Below are 22,212 nucleotides of genomic sequence, written 5' to 3'. Positions count from 1 at the left end.
GCACCGCTCTCTCCTGAGGGGTGATGGGATCTGAGGGCACATCTATCCCCAAGAGCAAGGAGGTTGCAGAGCAGGGAGCTGCTGTTTGTTAACGGAAAACTTAAAATTCCTGAGAAAAAGGCTCCTCTCCTGGGAGGAATCAGACTAGGAGCAAGAGGGGGCCCTGCAGAGGCACAAGGATCCCTTGTGAGATCACTATCCAAGCGCCCTGGCACAGGTCCCCTTGGATGACCCTGCTGTGCTGGGGAGCGGACCTGGGGCCAGAGGCTGAGGGCAAGATGGTCCTGGGACACCCCCACAAAACCTTCAACATCCACTTCTGGTGGATCCACAGGAGCTGGGAGACCTCTGGCAGTACCTGCATTTCGTTTCTAGAGAAGCATTTGGGGATAAACTTTATATTGATTCGATGATGTCAGAGGTCTTTTCCAGCCTAAGTGATCCGGTGATTTATTCCTCCTCAGAGATGCAACAGGGGAGCCTCCCCATTCCCTGCTCCTCTTTCGGGATCGATTAAAGGGGCCAAATTCACCCCAAAACGCCCATCCTCTCCTCTCTGCGAGGCGCTGCTCGAGGGGATCCTGCATCCATTCTCCCCTGCAGGGAGGGAACCACCTGGTCCTTTCGGAGCAGCAACACGAGGCAAATGCGAGGTCACCGAGCTCTGGCCGACCCCAGCCGCCCGCTCCGCGCGGCCCCGGCCGCACCCCCTCATGGCGGGGCCGCGGGCAGGCCGGGACTCGCCGCGCGCCCCTCGCACGGCCGCCGCCTCCGGCGGCGATCTCGGCGACGGGCCGCGCCGAGCTCCCGCGGGTGCCCGCACCCGGTGCCGGGGCTGTGCCGGGGTCCCCCAGGGTCGTCGCCGCGGTGCCCGCCCGACGCCGCCGCCCCGTTCCCCGCCGGGGGACTCACAACACCCCAGAGGTCGCGCGGCCGCGCGGTAGCGCGAGGCACCATGGACTTGTAGTCCCTTCTCTGGTCTGATCCCGCCCGCGCACGGGCCGTCCGCGCCCTCGCGCCACTTACATCTCCGTCGGCAACCGGCGTGCGGCCGCGGCGCCGCCGGTGGAGACATTCTGCGAGCCTAAGGGGCAGGGGGGCGAGTGGTCATCCAAGATGGCGGCGTGGGGAAGGAGGCGCGTGGCCGGCGGCAAACACAGCCGGCGGCGGCTCGGGAGAGGTGAGGGGCGGCGGGGACGGGGCGAGGGCAGGCGGGGGGATCGGGGCCGCGACCGCCCGCTGCTCCCCGCGCCGCCGCGGCGAGGGGCGGGCGCCGCGAACGGGAGCGCGGCCGGCAGGGCGGGCGCGGGACGCGGCCCCGCAGGGGCGGAGGGGCCGGGGGCGCCCGCGGGGCCGGGGCTGGAGGGGCGGCCGCGGCGGGGAAGGTCAGAGCCGCGAAGGCGGCGGCGCCTGCTCGTGGCGGGATGCGGCCCCGGGAGCCCGGGAGGAAGGAGGGCCGGCCGCGGGAGCTCCTCCGTCCACGCTATTTTTAAAAGCGGGAGGGAGTGCGGCGAGTCCTCGCAGGTGACTCCTTTCTGCGGGGCCCCGGCGGGCGCGGGGCCTCGTAAGGCGCCCGCTGCTGCTGCCGCTGGGGCGGGAGAGCCGCCAGAGCAGGCTGGGACTGCCCGCGGAGCAGCGGTGGAAGTTTGGGAATCGGTAACTTTAAAATGGGAAGAAAGAGACAGAAAGAAATGTCACAGAATCACTTAGGGTGGAAAAGACGTCTGAGATCGTCGAGTTCAGCCTGTGACCGAACACCACCTTCTCAGCCAGATCAGAGTACCGAGTGCCTCACCCAGTCTTTCCTTAAACAGCTCCAGGGACGGTGACTCCACCATTCCCTGGGCAGCCTCTTCCAATCGGCCTTTCTGGGAAGAAATTCTTCCTGATGTCCGACCTATAAGCCTCCCCTGGCACATCTCAAGACAGTGTCTCGTTGAGCTACTTTAAAAATCTGTGTGCACAGTTCTCCACCTGCTGAAAATGTTTGGGTTTATCCTGCATTTCCTGACGTTGGCATTTTTCTGTCCTGCCCCAGGGCTGACTGATGCAACCGGCAGCTGCTGAAAGCTGCTGCAGTGTTTTGTGAGTTTTCTTTTGTCCTGCTGCCTCACCTCGAAACTCTGATATCCCTCTTAACTAGAAACTATGATATCCCTCTTAATTTTTGTTGTGGCTTTTCCTTCACTTTGTTCCCTTACTGCAATTCAGCACTATTTGCTTTGACGGTGTTGAATCTACACAGCCAAGGGAGAGCCACAAGTAGCCCTCAAAATTCTGGCGCTGATGTGAATTGCAGGAATGCTGTCTGTGTTCAGGGAATTCAAAAGTAATTGTACTGGAAGAGCCAATGGAATTTCTGCATCAGTGTGGTTCATATAAACAGCTAAGAATACCACAGTGGTAAAGCTGTCTGCACCCAGTGCTGGCACTGCCCCAGCACGGGAGGTGTGGAGTTTTCATGGGGATTTTTTCATGTGGCACAGACCTGTCCTCTCAGCAGAAGAGAAGGGGGGGAACAAAAAAGGTATGGAAAAGAGCACTTAATAACTTCAATAAAAATTATTCTTCCAGGGTGAAAACTGACGCAGACTTAAAAGTGAGTTCTTGCCGTGTAACTTCATCTGTGAACTGTACAATAATTGTTGTTTGAGGTGATTTGTTTTCAAAGCTGTGATTGCTCTTGATCTTATGATGAAAAATATTCATAAACACGAGTCACTCCATGAACCTGCTGCATATATTATTTTTCCTTTGCCAGTGAGAAGGAGATGGAACAGAACAGATCCACCACTGAGCAGCGTTTCACAATCTCCATCAAAAGAGATGGTGGTTTTTTAGGTGTCACCCTGTACAAACGTGATGGAGGATGATGTTTTGGGTGATGACAGCGAGGTGCTGCTTCTTCCTGGCAGCTGCAGAGCAGGAGATACACATGACAGGGCCTCTGCCTCTCCATCAGAGGCTGGTCCCAAATCACACCTGCCTGTCTCGTTTGGCTGCTGCAGCACAGGTTGTGTACAGGCAGCGCTGACAGACCTGATGTCATCACATGATGACATGTGCTTTTTATAGGGTGAATACAGTTTTCTTACTCTGGGCAGGATTCTTGTCCAAAGACACATTCCTTTGAGCTGAATATGCTGATCCAGTTTTCCTCGTAACTGAGCTGCTTCAAGGAGTGTTTGTAGTTGTCAGCCAGACGGTCTAAAAGGCATCTGTGTGCCGGAGGTGGTGTGAGGAGACTCAGTACTGAATAAAATCCTGTCTGCTGTGAGACTAGAGCAGCTTTCATTTAAAAATATATATATATAAAAAAAAGACCAGCAACTCTATCTGTGGAGACTGAATCCCTTCATAAATGGCTTTATTGATACAGAGAAATCTGTAATTGGTCAAAAAGCACTTTCCTGGCTAGGAGTGAATGTAAGGACATTAATTTCAAAGGATGTTGACTGTTAACTCCAGCTGGCTCTGGTGGTGAAATAATAACATTCAACAAAAAAAACCAAAAACACTGAAGGGAACCAACTAAATATTTGTTTTTCTTCATTCTGGATAGACTCTTTAATGGAGACTGTCTAAAGGGAATTGTTGATCTGTAGACCAAAACAACTTTTTCATACAGAACAGACACTGGATTGTACTGGGTGTGTTTGTATAAAAGGCAGTGGACAGCGTGTCGTTTGTTCCCCTGGGAGATGTTCTGACAAACTCTGGAAAGAACAGCTTTCATGTCATCACCGCTGCCTGCACTGGCTCCTCTCTGCCCTTTCTGAGCTCTCTCACTACCTGCACTGCTCAGATTTCTGGTACTCTGCTTGCAGCAATGATTGACCTATTTCCATCAGCTTGGCTAATCATTAGTTGACTTAAAATTGACACCTCCTCGTTGTCCAGGGGCTGGAGTTTGTTGTTATGGTTTGGTGATGTTTTCCTTAGTGTTCAGGGAATGTTCTGGTCCCTTGTTGAGGCTGCTTGACCATCTCCCCAGTGTTGTCCTGTCATTTTTCCTATTTGTGTTTAAGGTGCATCTTCTGAGCTAAGGTCTTGCTTTATTGCTAAGCTTTTCCTGTTCTTCCTCTGCTTTAATGCCCTTCTTAAGGCCCCAGGCCTGGAAGATTGTGGGGGCACTCAGCAGAGAAACAATTCCCCAGGTGTTTGAGCTGGGACATGTTAGTGCTTTCTGTGCACCATACCCTGAGTAGGAGCACACTTGTGAATATGACTTGGAGGTGGAATATTTCCACTGAGAATTAAAGCCAGTCCACAGCTCCTTCCTTAATCTCGAAATTAAATTAAATTTCTTCAAGAAGGATTTATGTTAGGAGGGAGGGAAGTTTAGTGTTTGAATTTGTCATGCCTTGACTCTGTTGACTTGCTCCAGCTTGGCTGAGAGGCTGACAATGCCCACAGACATACTCTGGCCATCTAGAATGTCTTTTGTTTTGCAGATCACTTGCACAACCAGCACAAAGCCCCTCTTGCACTGCTGAACTAGACTCTGTGTGCTGTTTGTGACACATCTTATCACACTGATGCAAGCCTTTCCTTTCTTACTGTCTTAACTACTGATCAAACCGGTCTTCATTTGCAGTTAATCTGATTGCCTGTTTGGTGCTCTGTGCAATACTGTTGCCCAGGAATATTCTCCTGTTTTAAAAAAAACTTTAATAAAACTCAACTTATGTGTTAAGGGAGGGGTTTAAAAGGAACTTTCTTTTGCCCAGAACTGCACCTGCGCTTTGTGCAGCTTGAGGTTGTTTCTAAGTGTGATCCTGAGCATTTTGCAGAACTGAGATAGTTGGATGACTTGAAACCCTCACCAAAACTGTCTGGCAGATTGAGGAATGCCATTAGGCTGAGGGCAACAAACTTGGGAGGCTCAGGCAGGTGAGCAGTGGCAGGAGGAGGCTGGGGGTTCTCCCAGGATGTTTTTAGGTGCCCTGTTCTCAGCACTCTGTTCCTTTGTTTCTCCCATTTCCAGTTGGCACCTGGCAAAACTGATGGTCTTTTCACATGGAGTGCCATTGTGCTTCCTCCTTGGAATGTTATTTCTTTATCCGCAGGAAAAAAAACTATCAAATTGAAACTTCCGTTGAATTGAATTGAAGCAGCAAGTTGCTGTTTTCAGGAGCCTGCTTCCAAGCTGGAGGCACAGAAATGGAGCTGCTCTGAGGGGTGGAACTTAGGGAAAAATTCTTCCCTGTGAGGATGGTGAAGCCTTGGCACAGGTTGCCCAGAGAAGCTGTGGCTGCCCCATCCCTGGAAATGTCCAAGGCCAGGTTGGACTGGGCTTGGAGCAACCTGGGCTAGTGGAAGGTGTCCCTGCCCATGGCAGGGGGTGGAACTGGATGGTCTTTTAAGTTCCCTTCCAACCCAAACCATTCCATGATTTTATGAACTGCTGGAGCTGCTATTGTTCAGCAGCTGCAGCACCCCTCTCCTGGTGCTCTCTGATATTCCCATGTTAGGAAGACAATCCAAATGTAATTTGAACCTTGCCCTATAGCTAACACAGACACTTCTGCCCCTCCTGCTGCTGTAGGTCTGTTAACAATGGATTCCTTATTTAAAACTTTGGCAATACCAAAATTTGACATTGGTGATTTTTAAGTGATTTACATCTTGCTGTGCCGAATAGTTCAGAGTTCTGTCACATTTCCCCACCCAGGCATTCATTCTGCAGCTGGAATGAGACACTAAAATTTCTCAAGTATAGAAAGCCCAAAGCTGCAATAGAACAAATATTTGGATATAAGGTCCAGAATTATTCTTACAGAACAACTGTACAACTTTAATTTAGCCCTCTTTTTTGGAGTGGGGAGACAGGTCCTGGAAAATCATTTGGTTCAGTAATAACAACTGCTTTTAGGTTCTGGTCTGTCTAGTAAACAGCCTGATGGGCTTCTGAACACCAGGCAGCATTTTATGTCTTCTGGAACTAGGTGCTCTCTGGTTATTTACTATTCTTTTCAATAAAACAGAGTTTATACAAAATCCCCACACTTGATGACTTGATGCCAGCTCAGAGTTGCTTGCACAGCTCTGCATTTGTGTTTGTCATGGCCAGGGGGTGGGTGACAAGCTCCAAAAGGCAAATTCCGTGGCCTCCAGTGTTTGAGCAAATCCAACTGCTTTGACTGGATTTGTTGGTTTGCAGCTGCTGTGTTCAATTGAAAGGCTGTGTCAGGAGAGATCGACTCTGTGCATTGAGGTCCTTGCTCCTACTCAGCTGAAACCTCCTCAAGCCCACGTATCTCATCTGTGTCTTTTTCTGTATCATCTGAAATCAAACCAGTTTTCAGCTTTTCTTGCTCTGGGGGCAGCCAGTGAAATCTGTGATACAGATTTATTCTGATTTTTAGAGGACTAATTTGAGGAAAAAGCACAGTCAGGGGGACAGACTTTTTCAGCCTTTGTGTGGCTTAGTTGCCAGTGGTTTTTCTTTTCCAACAGAACATACTTTAAATTCTGCTTGTTTTGGCGTAGGAGGATTGTGCTTTTCTTGACTTTATTGTTATAAAGCCCCAGAGCCTGGCAAGCCAAAAGATTCCATTGGAGATGGACAGTGCTGCCTCTGGCCAATCTGTTGGATTCCTGCTCTCTGACAGGTGTTCATGGTATGGCTCTGCTTGTGCAGTGATGGCGAAAGGAAAAAGGGGGTGTTCAGAGGGAAGGACAGCAAGGAGCTCTCAATAAGGAGAAGTGAGGCTGATGGGTTAATGCCACCTGTCCTGGTGCTGAGCCTGGAAAAATCCCATGTAATGTAGTTACTGAATTCCTGGAGTTGGAAGCCCAGTTCCCATGGCTCTTGTACAGGCAGAGAAGGAATGGGCTCTCTTCATGTGTGTTTTCCCACTGATGGCAGGAGATCCTGGAGTGACAAGGCCACTGTGCTATTCCTAAGCCTCTGGGAATTTCTTAGTTGAATTTAGATTGTGCTTCTCTATCTTGCAGACCCATCTGCATGTTCCTAAGTATTACAACACACTGAAAGTGCTCCTTGGTAGGAAATACTAATTTTATCTGGAGGGTTGTGTTAGCACTGGGTCAGCTTCCAGCTCAAAAATGCCTTTCAGCAATAGCTTTTCCATGAAGTCATTATGCCCTAGCGAGTGGTTTCACATAGTCTGGGTGGTGGTGTGCAGAGTTACCTTAAGTCTCAGCATGTCTTTTGTAATGAAACTGGAGTTTTTGATTTGGAAGAAGCTGCACTTGGGCCACCAAGAAAAAGAGTCCCTGGCAGCAGCCATGACCAGCAGTGTCCTTAATGTCAGTGTAACATCTGCTTAACTGGTTCTTTGTTAGAAACTTCTTATATAGGTGCTTTCTTTAAATTTTTTTTTCTTTAAATACCTTCCAATTCACCACAGAACATCAGAGCCCACCACATCCTGTGCTAAAAGAGTTAATGGTAATTTCTCAAACAATGTCTGACAAGCTGATGGCCCTGAAGAAGCCCCTGGCATACACGGAATTCAGGTGGATTTTTATTTTTCTTTCTACCCATGAACAGGCCAAGGGGGAAATGCAGTGCAGAGAACTCAATAACTGCCTTGTAAGTTGAGTTTTCATTGTGGGTTATATAAATTCCAGCCAGACTTTCAATGAAATTGCTTATTACTCTGCTTTGGGAGAGGGTGGTGCCTCTCCCGTCCTGCTGATTGATGTTTGCTGCTGTTACAAACGCAGCTACTTCTGGCAACAGCTTGTAATTTAACAATATTCTTGATTACAGCTGGCCACTGCTCAATCCCCTTTGCAGCATGAGTGGAGCTGCACATTAAGGATAATGTTTGGCAACAGCAGCTTGTGAATGTGTATTTTTCTCCCTTATTTTCCAGTGCATGCACATAAGTACCACTGCACTAATGGAGCAAAAAGTGCTCCTTCCATTCTCCACATCAGCAGTGTTTTCCTCCTGGTATCAGGAGGGTCTAAATGCTGTTAGGATGAGGCTGTTTTGTCTGCTGAGATTAGGTCAAACGTGTGTGTGATTTGTTCTCTTTCTGCTAAAGGAATCTGCTAGATATTTTTATCCTTGAGAGGCCACGTGCTCAGTTTTGCTCTGGTTAAACACAAGTATGTCAGAAATAGTCATTTCTGCTTAGAAGGGAGGATTTTGCTGTGTTCCAAGGGATAGGTTTTTACCCTTTCTCAGGGCAGGTGAGCAGTCATAATCCTGTTTCTTAGCAGTCTGTACATGAATGTGGCTGCAGCTGTGGTGATGTGGTGGAGGGTGAAGGGAAGGTGGAAACTGATGTGATTTCAGGTAGTTAAAAGCTCCTGCTCCAATACAAGTCCCGTGAATCCCCTGTCAGTAGGGAATGTGCTCCCAGGTAACACAAGCAGCTCTTTCTTCACTGCTAAAGCGTGTCTGGGTTAAAAATGTTCCTTTCTTGCTTTGCTGCATCCTACGTCAGGAGAGGGAGTGTTCTGCAACAGAGTGCTCTGCTGCCTTCCTCACCTTGTTTCAGCAATGTATCTTGGCCATCCTTGTTGGATTTGCTATGGATTTACTAGGTTGGGTTTACTATGGAGGACTAAATATCAAGCTTCATCAGTGGCAAGGAGGTAACTATTGTGGGGTGAAAGCAAACGTATTCATCTAGAGATGCTTCCCCTCTCAAAACCTTCCAATGCATTTTGTCCTCTTGATGGATGAGCTGCTGGGTTTATTTTCTATGAAAACTCCTGAAGTCTGTGTGGTTTGTTCAGTGGGGCATTATGGTCACTAAGGTGTGAGTGACACTTCCACTGTCTCCAGAGAAACTGCTTGGGTATCAGTGTGAGGAACCATTTCAGGACTGTCAACAAGATCCTATTTCTCAAATTGCTTTATATCCCCCAAGTCAGGAAAAGGTAAGAAAAATATGTTGCCTTATTTTGGGATGAATTATTGTACAGCAGGTGTAATGAGCTGATGTGAAATGAAGCTTGAGTTCAAAAAGCTGCTGGTTGTGGAACACAGGCAGTGCCTGACCTTGAGGGGCTGCCCTCACTTGGGGCACTTCTCTGCTGCTCTCACAGCCAGGTGGGTGAACAGTCCATCCTTAGGCTCTGTCGTTTTAATTCCGAGTTTCCCGTTAACAGGGTCACCTTGTCCTCCACGGACTGTTACATTGTGCACGAGATCTACAACGGGGAGAATGCTCAGGACCAGTTTGAGTATGAGCTGGAGCAGGCCCTGGAAGCGCAGTACAAGTACATCGTGATCGAGCCCACGCGCATCGGGGACGAGACGGCCCGATGGATCACCGTCGGGAACTGCCTGCACAAGACGGCCGTGCTGGCGGGCACCACCTGCCTCTTCACCCCCCTGGCACTTCCAGTAGATTATTCTCACTACATCTCCCTGCCCGCTGGAGTGCTGAGCGTGGCCTGCTGCACCCTCTACGGGATCTCGTGGCAGTTTGATCCCTGCTGCAAGTACCAAGTCGAGTACGATGCCTATAAACTCTCCCGCCTGCCCCTGCATACGCTCACCTCGTCCACCCCCGTGGTGCTGGTGAGGAAGGACGACCTGCACAGAAAGAGACTGCACAACACGATAGCACTCGCTGCCCTGGTGTACTGTGTAAAGAAGATCTATGAACTCTATGCTGTATGACTTCAGCAGGGAAGAGAGAAACCCACAAAGACAAGTGTATTAAGACTCCCACAGTAACATTTTGTTTTTCCTCTTTGAGAAGCAGTGGAGACTGGGAAGGATTTGGTTTAATAGAGCTGTTATTTTTCAAATAACAAATCACTGGTGCACCAAGGTTTTTCAGTTCTTCGTTACACTTGAGATGTGGATGTGTGATGACTTGAGATCCGTATGTTAGGCCAGGGGAGTCCAATCCAGCAGCGGAATGTGGATGAAATAAAGCAATAGAAAGAGGGGGTGTGAGAGCTGCTTTTTTTTTTTTTTTTTTGGAAACAATTAAGTATATTGTTTAATTGTATTACACAGAACCAGCCAGAAGTTATCATTGACCATTAAAGGATGAGAATTTCAAATGCTTTTGCTCTCTTGTCACTGTTATCACAGTTCCCTTTGCTCTTGTGCTTCCTGGGGGTGGAGGCTTTGCTCTGAGAGTTGCAGTGGTGATAATTATTAATGCCTGGTCACACACAGACCTGATACTCCTCTTGTCCATTGCACATGGCAGCAGTGTCCATGTTACCTCACAGCAGCCATCTGCTGAAGGAACAACTGTAGGATGTTGCTATCCCTCTTGCTTGTGTTTCCTGGAGGAGCCTTATTTGTTACCTCAGGTTGATACCTTTTTGGTAATTGCTTAAACATTGATGGCTGGGGGTAGCAGCAGTTCTCTGCTGCCCTGCCACCTCCAACCATGACTCCTCTGCACACAGTAAGTTTCCAGCTACAAACACGTTCTGCTCCGTTCTTGTTAACGTGGCTACATCTCCACTGAAATGCCTTGTACCACGTGCAGCTGAGGGCTGCCGAGGTGGGAGTCCACCTGTCCTACCTTTGTGCTGTGTGCTGACTGTGCAATTCCACTGCTCTTGCCTGGAACACGCTTCTGGAGCTGCCTCCTTGTGCTGCAAGGCATCCAGGTGACTGCATCTTGTAACTGCATTACATGAAACTGTAGAATTCAGTCGTGTGCATTAATGCATCTTTTAGCTCTGAACTCAAAATCTTGTTCCTAGCTTGGGAAGTATTTACTGTTTTGCAAGGTCTGCCTGTTACTTCTAAAAGATAGGGACTGGCTGACTATAATCTCTTCATACCAGATGGAAAATGGGCGTGGCTGGCGTTTGCAGGGCACAGCTTGGCACAGCTTCAGGTGTTGGCATCAGGATACAAGAGCAAAGCCTGCAATAAAAGCTGCCTGTGCACAGATGTGCTCCCTGCTCCAGTGGTAGCTGCAGCCTGACCTCCACGGCTGAAACACCGACCTTGGCAGGGCCTCTCACAAGGTCAGACACCAAACGGAGTTGTTCTGTCTGTATCTCTCCAAATTTCCACAGCAGGCACCAAGAACTCCCCCTGTCTTTGCCTCCAGCATCTGCAGTTGTGATTTGTGCTTTTCTGCTGAGGCAGCTTTTGTGTGAGCAGGACAGGCAGCCTGTCTGTGTGTGCTGGGCAGGCTGGGGCTGCTGGGAGTTCTCAACCTTTAGCACCTGCACAGGCAGCTGTACCTGAGCGGGCCAGGGGCTGGAGGAAACTCCAGTGGCAGGGAGACCTTTCTGGGAGGCAACAGCACTTTGTACAGTGGCTGAGCTCTCTCCCTCCAAGGTTAAAAGAAGCTGGGATCCAGAGTGTCTATTTATAGCAACAATGTACAGTTGCCTTGGCAGAGAGGAGGGGAAGAAATGCAACTACTTAGTCTTTCTGTGGTTAGGCCAGGCTGGGCAGGTAGCCTGTCCATCCTGACATGTTTCCAAAGTCCTGTCTACTGGATGGATTTGAAGCTGGTGGCACATCTGCCATAGCTACTATTACTTATTGCTGCAGAAGGCCCTGAAATACCCTGTGCTGGCCACACCAAATGCCTTCCTGTTCTTTTTTACTCAATGCAGAATAATTCTCAGGGCCTTTAGTTCCTTTTCTTCACCAAACCTCTGTGGTCCTGGCATTTTTTTTGTGAGGGATATAAGAAAAGGAAAACAAAACCCTCCTGCTTTCCCTTCCTCTAACGTTACCTCCTGTGAGGAGCTGGAGTAGACCAAAGGATTCATTTCATAGCAATGTAATTTATTTGTCATCAGATGAGCACTCACAGTCAGGACTTACGAGGCAGGACATGGAAAATGCTGGCAAGTGCATGGAGGTGGCAACAGGGGTCTGGACCTTTGTTTTCCTATTAGTCGGTTTTATTTTAATTACAAGTTTAAAAAGATTATTTCTGTCCTTACTGAACTCTCTGTGCAGCAATTCCTTTTTCCTGGAGCTGGTATCTCTCACATGAGAACAGGCAAAGAATGGAATATAGCACTCCCTGAAGCCTGTGATGAGTGAACAGGCAGGTATCATTCCCCACTGGATGTGATCCTAATTAGCATCTGTGATTGCTTTGAAGCAATGAGAACTAAGGGTCTGTCTGCCAGACTGTGCATCCTACACACACAGGTTCTCCTCTGCATCCAGGAGACAGGGCCTGGCATCCACGGGATCACACCTGCTCTGTGCTCCAGGCCTGCAGCTGGGCCAGGTGTGCTGCTCTCACCTTGCTGTGACTTGCTGTGCTGTTCTATCTGTTCAGTGCTTTCCTGCATTCTCTGGTGCTTGGGGTTCATACTGTGCTGCCAGTGCAGAGTTAAATGTCCCCGTACATCAGTAAGACACAGTTCAGACAGGTAAAATGATGGCCAAATATACTTCAATTGTACATCAGTTACTTCTTTAAAAATGGCACTGGACTTGAACTTAACATATCAGATGACCTGGCATGTTAACAAGCAGAAGCTCTGTGCAGTTTCCCACTTCAAGCAGCATGTTCTGGATCGGATTGGAAGGAGTGGGAAGGAGACACTGATCACGAGAGCCAAGGACTGTATTTCACAGGGGCCATGGCGTGGGGAAAGCCAAGATCTGCTTGTGTGAAGGCAAAACAGGTGGGTTTTATTTGTAGCAGCCCAGTAGATCTGAGCATGCCTGGAGTGAGGTGAGGTGCTGTGTTCCAGCACAGGGGCCTCCCCGGCTGCAGTGTTCCCTTGAGTCACCCTCCCCTGCAGCCTCAGCTCTCCCCCGTTGTCCGAGCACCCTTCCTTCTCCAGGTGAGGTTTAGGTGCTTTCTTCCACCAGTGTGGGGGAAACCACTTCCCACTCTCCATGCAATAGTAAACTTCAGTATTTTGAGAAAGGTTTTTCCTGCAGGAGCACCTCCAATGATGTCCCAGCCGACTGCAGGGGCTCAGCCTGTCCCTGCAGGTACTGCTCAGGCAATCTGAGCTCTAAGAGTCCTTTGCTTTTCTCTCCTTTTTTGCTCTAGATGCCATTAAGGTGAAGAAGACCCTGGGGCAGAGGTTCCTCAGGTAGACAGCCAGGAAGGGAGTCAGGCCAGCCACGAGCACTTCCTTCTTCCTCTGTCCCACTGCATTGAGAACCACCTGAGCCACCTCGGCCGCCGTCTGTCCCTGGGCCGTGGTCTTGTCCATAACTGCCAAGGGAAAGCCCAGTGAGCATCAGTATCAGCAGGTAAACCCACACTTAGGTACCTTTCCTAGGAATGCTCTAACTGTACATGGCTGCTTGTATTGGCTTTTACTCCAGTTGTGTAGGGGAGCACAGGCAGGCGTAACTCATGGTTGGGCCAGTAGTCACTGTCTAGGAAGGTTCAATTTTGGAGGTTACTGTTCCTACCCTGCATCCCAAGTTGCTTTTTGATCCTTCAGAACTAACCTGTGTCCCCACCAGAGGCAAGCACACCTTGTAGCAACCCAGTGAGATGGAGATGCTTTAGAAATAGGGCACCAAATCGTATCTCACCTCCATAGCGAGATCCATCTGCTGTGATAGCGTTGAGAGAGAGGTTTGTCTGGATGTATCCGGGGCTCACAACTGTCACATCAATGTCATACTGCTCCACCTCTGCTCGCAGGCAGTCAAAGAAGGCCTGGGTAGCGTGCTTAGAGGCAGCATCTGAAAAACAGGGAAAGGGCTGTGCACCAAAGAGAAGGAGCAGGGCTGAAGGAATATTCACTGCCCAAGTGGCTTTTTAACACTGCAGAGCAGCCACTTCTCAGCAAGAACCCAGCAGCTGTTCTCCAGCTTCTACGTTTGTTTTTGTTTAGTGAATGGCAGCAACAGGTAGTGGGAGTGAGAGGCAATTTAGGAAGGCAAACTGTAAACTCAAGTTGAAAACTGGCTGGGATCCTGAGCTTACTATCACAGCCCTGCCAAAGCACTCCAGAGTGAACCCAGGCTGCCTCCCACTCCTGATAAAGGACACCCAAAGTCTGGCTTAGGACGTGTTGGTCAGACAGGCTCTGTCTGGGGAGGGCAGAGCTGGCAGTCCCTGCACGGTGCTGAGCACTTGGGGACTTGCAGAGCAGGTTCAGAGCTTGGCTGCACATGGGTCAAAACCAGATCTCACAAGCAGGCAGGAGCAGGGAAATGTGGCCTAGGGCAGGATTTCCCCCTGTTAAATGGCTGAGTGACTCCGTTTCCTTGCTCCCTTCCCATATCCATGGTCACTGCCACCACCTCACCATGGCTGCAGGGCTGACTCCAGCAGCAGGAGCTCAGCATGGGCTGCACACCCTGTGAGGACCCAGGCAAGGACTCTTCAGAACACAATTCCTGGAGCAGTCACACCCACATCACCTGCAAGACCCCATGGCTCAGACATTCCAGGCTCTCCTCCACTCAGCATTGTGCCTGACCCATCTTATGCCACCACCACTGTCCTTTCAGTGTTTATTTTCAGCGATTTACAGGTGCTTGTGTGCTAAACACTCTACTCTTGGTTCATCCATCTTTTAAGAGGCTTTTTCCAGTAATCTCACCAATGTTATTTCTTGTCGTAGCTGATTTAACATGAACCATTTGCTGGATCAAGATGACTGTTTCGGCTTTTATTTTGGCGTTGGTTTTACTAGAGCACTTCATAAATTACTGAAACAAAAGGTTCCTACTTTCTTACTGGAGATTAACCAAGCAAACAGCAAGGATAAAATGCAATAAAATTATGGATTTACAGGGACTCTCAAGTGTTAAAATAGGATTATCAAGGTGTTTTCAGGACACTGAAAACATATTGTCCTTCTCCATCCCTTAACAACTTCGGGATAGGACTCAGGTTTTGTATTTGAGAGTACCTTCCTCATCTTCTCTCAGTGATTTGTGACCACACTGAGGGTGATGCACAGCTCTGCCTTCCCTGCACGCAGCCAGCTCCATGGAGAGCTAAATGTGGAAGCAGGAGCCAAGTATTTATTCAGCCTGGTGCCCCAAATATGTCTTTCCCATCTTCTGTGGAGGTACTTACATGCGGATCTGAAAGGAATGCTTATTTTGCCTTGAACGCTGCTGATGGCCACAATGTGGCCTTGTCTCCTCTTGATCATGGAGGGGAGAAGTGCTAGCAAAGGACAGAAAAGACTCATTCAGACAACACTCCTGCCACTGCTGCTGTCAAGAATCAAAGCTTTCAGAGTGTTTAGAGATGCTGAAGTGAACTGGATCTCTTCCCAAATTCCTGCCAGCCTAGAGTCAGGAGATGGAACGAGGAATCATCTCTAATCAGGCTCTTCCCACACAGTCTTGCCCAAGCACCTCCTCAGTCCTGTCCATAACCCAAAACCTTCCACCCACCCCTCTCAGGCTGCACTGCACCAGGTACAATCACAAACACAAGTTAAGCTGTGTTTAGTTGTGCTGGTTGCAGGGACCTCAGCCAAATCCACGTGGATCACAGGTACCTTTGGTGAGGGCTACAGGTCCAAAATAATTTGTTTCCATCACTTTCTTATCCACATCCAGCCCCGTGTCCACGATTGTGCCTCGGAAGCTGATGCCTGCGTTGTTGATCAGTATGTCCACGTGACCCAAGTGCTTCAGGATCTCCTCAGCACCATTTAGCACAGCTTTGGTGTCCGAGAGGTCAAACACCACAGTGTGGGGTTTGTGTGTCTGCGAATAAATCAAAGTTAGCAAAATACCAGTTGAGGCTGTGCTGGTTGTTTACACTCCTGATGGGATTTTGCAGCTCTGGAAGCACAGGAGCAGGGCCATCCAGACCTTGTGCTGCAGTTCCATATGGCAGGAACACATGACAGAAGCAGGTTGTGCTCTTGTCTTTGTCTGCTCCTTCCTTCTACCCGAGCCCAGGAAAAGGGCAAGGGAGATCATCTTCAAGTACTGAAGTTTCCTGTTGTCTTATTAAAGACAGTGCATCTGAAAAAGTCAAAACTTAGCCCATGTGTTTTCTACAGAAGCCAGCAATACCTTTTTTTGCCACTGTCAGCAGAACTAGACATTAAAAATAAAAGCCAGCAGAAGTCACTTTTTCAGGTTCAGTATATGACATACAGGTGCAAGGAGTCTGGGCATTGCACTCCCATGCTTTCCCTTCCATTTCTAGCCAAGAAGCCTTTCAGATGCCTTATTTTTGTAGGGTTTTACAAGAAATGACACGCCAGCTCAATGTACTCCTATATCAACATCTATCCCTAAGCAGAGAGTTGCATTTTTCCTATTGCTCAACAGAACAAGCCACAGGCAGTTCTGTAACCTCTGTTAACACCACGAGCAGAAATCCCAGCCACACAGAAGCCTGTCCTCCTCCCACACTCACCTTCTTCCGGTGATTCTTCACAGCAGAAAGCTGCTGCACCAGCTCCTTGAGCTTCTCACTGTCTCTGCCACACAGCACCACCTTGGAGCCAGCTGCATGGAAAGCTTTGGCACATTCTTTGAAGGAAGCAAGGGAGAGAGCAAAGTAAGCATTTGAATAACAAAGAGCAGATCCACATCAAACCTGGTGATAAGTAAAACCCCTGTTAGCTGGCAGGGGTCTGAGGTGGCTTTATGGCTCCTGAGTAATGGTCAGGCTGATTTGCAGCAAGGTCACAGCCACGTGCCACCCTCCTGTGAGTGTGACAGACACATGATAGTGGTGAGGCAGCTGCTGTGCTCACAGTTACTGTGCTGGTTATGCAGTTATTGTGCTGTTTACACACCCTCCCCATCAGCTGGTTGAATTTGCCTGTGCCTCTTCATTTTTGACTTTATGCCCTTCTCAAGAGGGACCACAGTTACCTTGTGTGTGTCATCCAGCACAGTGGGGAGTGGAAAGTTTGGCAAGGTAGCTGGGAGTACAACATGAATGCAGAACACCAGTTTGGGGAAGTTTTAGAGAAACAATTTGGCTTCTGGCTTTTTCAGGATTTAGGGAAAAGACCCCTGACAGCACAAGAACAGTGTATCTCATTCTTTGCTTTGATGAGCTCCACTTTATACAGGATGATTAAAATTTTCCTTAACAGATCAGACTTTCTTGCATCAAAATCTGTGCTGGCTGTAGGTTATAACTGACGTGGGAGTGCAAGCCATGCCTCTCAAAACTCAGAGCAAGGGAACTTTCTGCTCATCACTGCTTTATTCCAATAGCTGCCTCTTCCACAGCCTGTCCTGCCCTTGGTGCCCTCCTTTGGGTCCATACCTTTTCCCAGGCCAGAGGTGGCCCCTGTGATCACCACCACTGCCTCCTGCAGGTACGCTCGCATCCGCATCCACTGCAGGAACCGGAAAAGGCCGAAGATCCCCAGGCTGCCAAAAAGCAGCGGGATGATGACTGTGCTTGTGAAATCCATGAATCTTCCTTTCTGAACAGTTTTCCTAGAGCCACAGGATGAAAGGAAGCAGATCATTGCACTGTGAAGAAAATTAGCAGAGGCTGGAAAACAAGGGGGATTATTTTTCTTAACCTTGCCTTGGACCGACAAAAAAGTAATCCCCTACAGAGGTATCATCAACAGATTTCCTCATCCCTGCATTTAGACTTTGGAAAGTTCACATCAGTACCCAATTTTAAGCATTTAAATGCTAATCTGGACATCCCAGCAGGACACTTGGCATTGGATCCTGTCAGCTGTCATGTAACAACTTGGGTTCAGAGATGCTGTTCCCGGGTTTTGCTCTGGATTCACCCTCTTGTACAAAGTGTATTTAGAGTGAAAGTTCCTCAGGGCTGGGATGTGTCTCCACATTCTTCTGATTGTAATAAAACCTCTCAGATTTCTCTAAAACAGCCAGTACCACAGTACCTACAAGCCAGAGATCAGTTACTGTGTATTATCCCAGATGGATATAAGCCAGTCTGTATTCTGGAGGCTCCAGGTTTTCTCTCTGAGCAAGTTATTTGCTTAATGCACTGAAATCTCATCCTGGCATTGGATTCTGATACCAAGGCATAGCCCTAATCTCCTTGCTAAGCCATTCCTTCAAGGGAGTAGTTTTTTTTTACAGCCAAAGAGCAAGTGAGACTTCTGCTGTGAAAAGGCCACTGATTTCCCCACTGTATTTACCCCCAAACTTTTATTAAAGCTTGATGTCAGAGTGAAGTCAATGAGAACCCCTTCCTGGAATCTGTACCACTTCTGGGTCACACCTAAAGTCAAAACCAAATCTCAGTGGTCCTCGTCCTTGTGCAGACAGACTTTGAACTCTTGCAGTTCAAACTGCAAGACAGATCTTTACTAGGAAGATACTGGAAAGTTCTGGGCAAAAAACTTGTGCTACTTCAAACAGAAGGCACAAGAAGCAGAAAACAAGAGGTAACTGCAATGCTAAGCCAGAATTTAGTGTCACTGAGTGACAGTGAGTTTGTATGGAGCTGAGGGGATGGCAGAGGCTCTACATGCCATGGAACAGAGCTAATGTGGAAAATGTCAGGCTTTCTGGATGTCCATCAGGGGCCTGGAGAGAATTCCTCAAGTAGCTGTTAGTGAACAGGCTTTCTGAAACAACAGTGAACTGAATAAAGTAAATATTACTGGAGGTACAGCTGGAACACAATAATATAACACCAAGACAGCTCTAAATAAACTTGACAAGATCTAAAAATAAAACCCATCAAGTTGGTACACAACTCTTCTCGAGGTCCTTTGGAGCTTCCCACTCCTGAGCTAACTCGTGTGTCCACAGAGCACTTCCCTGTGTGATCCACTGTGCATCATGCAGGGAGACATCCAGGGCACCGGTTCCCTGGGCACAGGGAGTGTGCCCAGAGTGGGAAATCAGAAACCCAAAAGGAGGACTGAACTCAGGCCACTGGCAAAGCATCTTATTCCTCCACCTCTGTGCTGAGGGAGTGCACACAGGGTGTGTCTTGTACTGGTTTACAGCCAGGGACTGGTACAGTTGATTTAACGTAAGAGAGAGGATCTTCCCTAAAATAATTCTTGTTTAGACACAAGGCCACTGGCCTCTTTAGGCTGGATCAGAAGGTTCAGCTGGTCCCTGAAAGCAGCTGCCTTTTTGTTGCTTCTCAAAGGTCTCCTGAAATTCAGAGGACAAGATGTGGGCAGGGACAACAGCTGCTGTGCTGCCACTGGGCTGACAGGACATTTTGGAATCAAAAATCTCCACATTATTCCCAGAGTGGGAGCTGACAGGTGCAGTGGCACTTCCTGAGCACAGGCTGAAGTGGAGCCACTGGAAAAATCTGGCCCTGACCAGGTTGCTTCTGATTTCAGTGAAATGCAGGTGAGAAGGTAACTGGGAAAGGGGGGCTTTCCTGACACCTTTCCTAATTAAATCACACTAGGAGATGGGAGGGAGTTCCTTGTTTGATTACAGCATGGTTCTTTCACAGTCTTTGGTAAAAATAAAGGTTGACTTTGCAAGGCCTGAACTCTCTGTCACGGTGGAAAAGAGCCCCCAAACCTACCAAATAAAAGCCATATTTTAGACACATGGCATCCATTGCTCCTCAGTATGAAATAGTTGTGCCTGGTTAACTTAAAACAATTATTATTCACTTAATTTCTAAACAAAAAAGCTCTGCCTTTAATTCTTTTTGATTTGAAAAATATTTCCAGGTCTTCTATTGTTTTTATTTTCTTTTTTCCCCCCCTTTTTCTCCATATTATAGACAGGAACTGGGCAGATTATCCATCTCTGCCTGAGGGCTGCAGCAAGCCAAGAACCCAGTCAGCAGCAGCAATCTGCTTTGGCAGCTTCCAGGCTGGTGTTTGAATCAACAGGTAACCAGTAAATTCTGGGGAGGGGAAATGTGGGATGGGAGAGAGAAAGGAGTGGAGCAAGAGAGAGAAGGATTTGCCAATGAGAGATTTGGATCCCTTTCCATTAGGGCACGTGGATGCAGCACCTTCTTCCAAGGAAGGTGCTCAAATGGCCCCTTAAAAGAGCCCCAGAACAAAGAAAATCTCAGTTCACTCCGACTTGAGGGAGAGGAGAACCCAGCTGAATAGATTATTTTGGAAGGAAGAATTTCTGTAGTCAGTTTGAGATGAACTGGGTGTCTCACACCTCCCTGCTCAAAGGTCTGAGACCCCACTGTCACCTTTGTTCAAAAATTTGGGTATTCACACTGAAAAAACCCCCGTTATTAACAGGAAATGTTTATGACACCAAGTTTTCAGTAGGAGGAAAGCCACTGCTCATTAACAGGTTCAAATCAAGTCCTGTAATTTCCAGTTCTCCATCCCAAAAGGCAGGATTGGAACATGCAGGTTATTAGAGAGCAGAAATAAGAACACTGATAATGTGAGCAAATACAGGTGACTGGAAACTTTTTGAAGGCTTCCCATAAAATAAATCACAACAATCCAATTAAAAAAAAACAACAAAACAACAAAAAACAACAAAACAACAAAAAATCAAAACTTTCCCCTTAAAACAAAAATTGGATGTTATCCTATGAAAGCCAGGACAATGGTTTCTCAAGGAACAAGGATTAGTTAATAAGGTCAAGGGTTCACTTAAAGGGACCAAAGATGAGATCAAGTCCTAAAAGAAACCAAACCCCTGAGAGCTCCCCCAAAAAACACCTCTTTTGTAGCTTCAGCCTCCCAGAATCACATTGTCCTTTACGTGACGAGTGGCAGCAACTGGGGTGCTTCAGTCCCAAATCCCAATCCGGGGGGATAAAAGGAAATGGGGGGAAAAAAAGATCTGGTTTTCCTAAGGGAGAAGCACAGCAGCTCTAGGCTTGATTAGTGGCTTTAGTCTGCAGAAAGCACAATGTCCTACCTTAGAAAAGAGCTCACTTGCAGTGGCTCTGGGTTGGTGTCTCCCTCCGGTCCCGTAACAGCCCCCACTTAAATTTGGAAGTGGCAGAGATCCAAGCAAATGTGCCGTGTCCAATGCCAGCTCAGCCAAGAGCTGCCTCTAAAAACAAACCTCGGGAATACGGGCTGTGACCTTTCCAATGGGGAAGGAGGGGGGAGAAATTTAACCCCCAGATTGAAAAGACAGAAGTGAGCTCAAAATGAGACAACACTCACAGTGACCCTCTGATTGTTTCTAGTACCAAACGATTTCAGAGCATCCATAAGGACCAGTGCTGGTCTTTCCATGCTCTGGATGGGGGAAAAAAAAAAAAAAAAGGCAATTTGTAAATCAGCTGTAATTCTCTATTACTGTAATTAATTTTGGGGCATATACTGATGTTACAGTGCACACGCTGAATGGGTGTCAAGCCAGTAATCTCCCCTGGGAGGGTGCTGAGGCCCTGGCACAGGGTCCACTCGGAAATCCTCGACTGGTGTTTGGGACAGAAACAAAAGTGGCACAATTAGAAAATTAAAAAAAAAAAAAAATTGTTGTGCCAAAGAAACTATTTAGCAGACATTTACCAAATCAAGAATCGCCTAAAACAACTTGAGAACAAGAGAGCTGGCTGAGTATCTCCCATATATATTGATAATATATAATTATCTATAATTATGTATTTAATGGCGGTAACAGCGATGAACTCTGTACTGGGGAGCGGAGGTCCCAGGGCCGCGTTCTCCCAACCTCTCCCGCATTTCCCAGACTCCCACCCCTCACAGGGCCGCTCCCAGGTGTCTCCTGTCCCCCTCTGTCCCCTCTTGTTCCCTCCTGTCCCCCCCGGCCCGACCTGGCCTCCGCCGCCGTCACCATGGCCACCGCCGGAAGTGCCGGGGACGGGGCACTTCCGCCCGGGCGCCCACTGATGGGCGGCCCCGCCGTGACGCCAACCGGAAGTCCCTGCAGGAGGGCGGCTGCCCTCACCGGTCCGCCCGCCCGTGCCGCCCGGCCGGGGAGCAGCGCTGCCGGACAGAGGTTCCGCTCTCCCTCCCCACCCCCGGCGTTCCCCCTCGGTTGCCTGTCCTGGAATCCCAGAATCCCACAGTGGGTGAGTTGGAAGGGACCACAGTGGGTCATCTTGTCCAACCTCCCTGCTCAAGGAGGGTCATCCCAGAGCACATGGCACGGGCTGGTGTCCAAATGGTTCTGGAGTATCTCCAGTGAGGGAGACTCCGCACCCTCTCTAGTCTCTGTTCCAGTGCTCAGTCACTGCACAGCAAAGAAGTTCTTCCTCATGTCCAGGTGGAACTTCCTGGGCATCAGATCTTCCCATTGCCTTTTGTCTCATTGCCGGGCACCCCTGAGCAGAGCCTGCTCCATCCTCTGACACTGACAGACATTGATGGGGTCCCCTCTCAGTGTCTCTTTTTGAGGCTGAACAGCCCCAGCTCCCTCAGCCTTTCCTCATCACAGAGATGCTCCAGTCCCTTCATCATCTCTGCAGCCTCGGCTGG

At 48.7% G+C, this 22,212-nt stretch overlaps 2 protein-coding genes across 5 annotated transcripts; one reads left to right on the top strand and one right to left on the bottom strand.

The window, feature by feature from the left end:
• Window positions 1-1,116: 1,116 nt before the first annotated feature.
• Window positions 1,117-10,002, top strand: TMEM11 (transmembrane protein 11). Its single transcript, XM_029957827.1, has 2 exons — window positions 1,117-1,564; window positions 8,946-10,002. The coding sequence occupies exons 1-2, from the start codon at window positions 1,117-1,119 to the stop codon at window positions 9,611-9,613; spliced, it is 1,116 nt and encodes a 371-aa protein (XP_029813687.1). The 3' UTR covers window positions 9,614-10,002.
• A 1,690-nt stretch (window positions 10,003-11,692) lies between these two features.
• On the bottom strand, window positions 11,693-21,637 carry DHRS7B (dehydrogenase/reductase 7B). Of its 4 annotated transcripts, XM_018067262.2 has the most exons (9): window positions 21,549-21,592; window positions 20,932-21,006; window positions 20,678-20,815; window positions 17,124-17,299; window positions 16,257-16,372; window positions 15,382-15,592; window positions 14,949-15,041; window positions 13,448-13,600; window positions 11,693-13,118 (listed from the first exon to the last, which is right to left on the bottom strand). In XM_018067262.2, exons 4-9 carry the CDS (start codon window positions 17,272-17,274, stop codon window positions 12,913-12,915), a joined length of 930 nt encoding a protein of 309 aa, XP_017922751.1. In that variant the 5' UTR covers window positions 17,275-17,299; window positions 20,678-20,815; window positions 20,932-21,006; window positions 21,549-21,592; the 3' UTR covers window positions 11,693-12,912. The 4 variants fall into 4 exon arrangements, with proteins under 4 accessions (XP_017922751.1, XP_017922749.1, XP_017922750.1 ...); XM_018067260.1 differs by having other exon boundaries at window positions 20,678-21,006; window positions 21,549-21,616; XM_018067261.1 differs by lacking the exon at window positions 20,678-20,815 and having other exon boundaries at window positions 21,549-21,605.
• Window positions 21,638-22,212: the final 575 nt, after the last annotated feature.

This window comes from Manacus vitellinus, unplaced genomic scaffold (assembly GCF_001715985.3).
Source record: "Manacus vitellinus isolate BGI_N305 unplaced genomic scaffold, ASM171598v3 scaffold_12_pilon, whole genome shotgun sequence".
In the NCBI taxonomy this organism is placed as follows: domain Eukaryota; kingdom Metazoa; phylum Chordata; class Aves; order Passeriformes; family Pipridae; genus Manacus; species Manacus vitellinus.
Note: the sequence above shows the minus strand (reverse complement) of the source record. Positions and strands in the feature narration are given on the sequence as shown.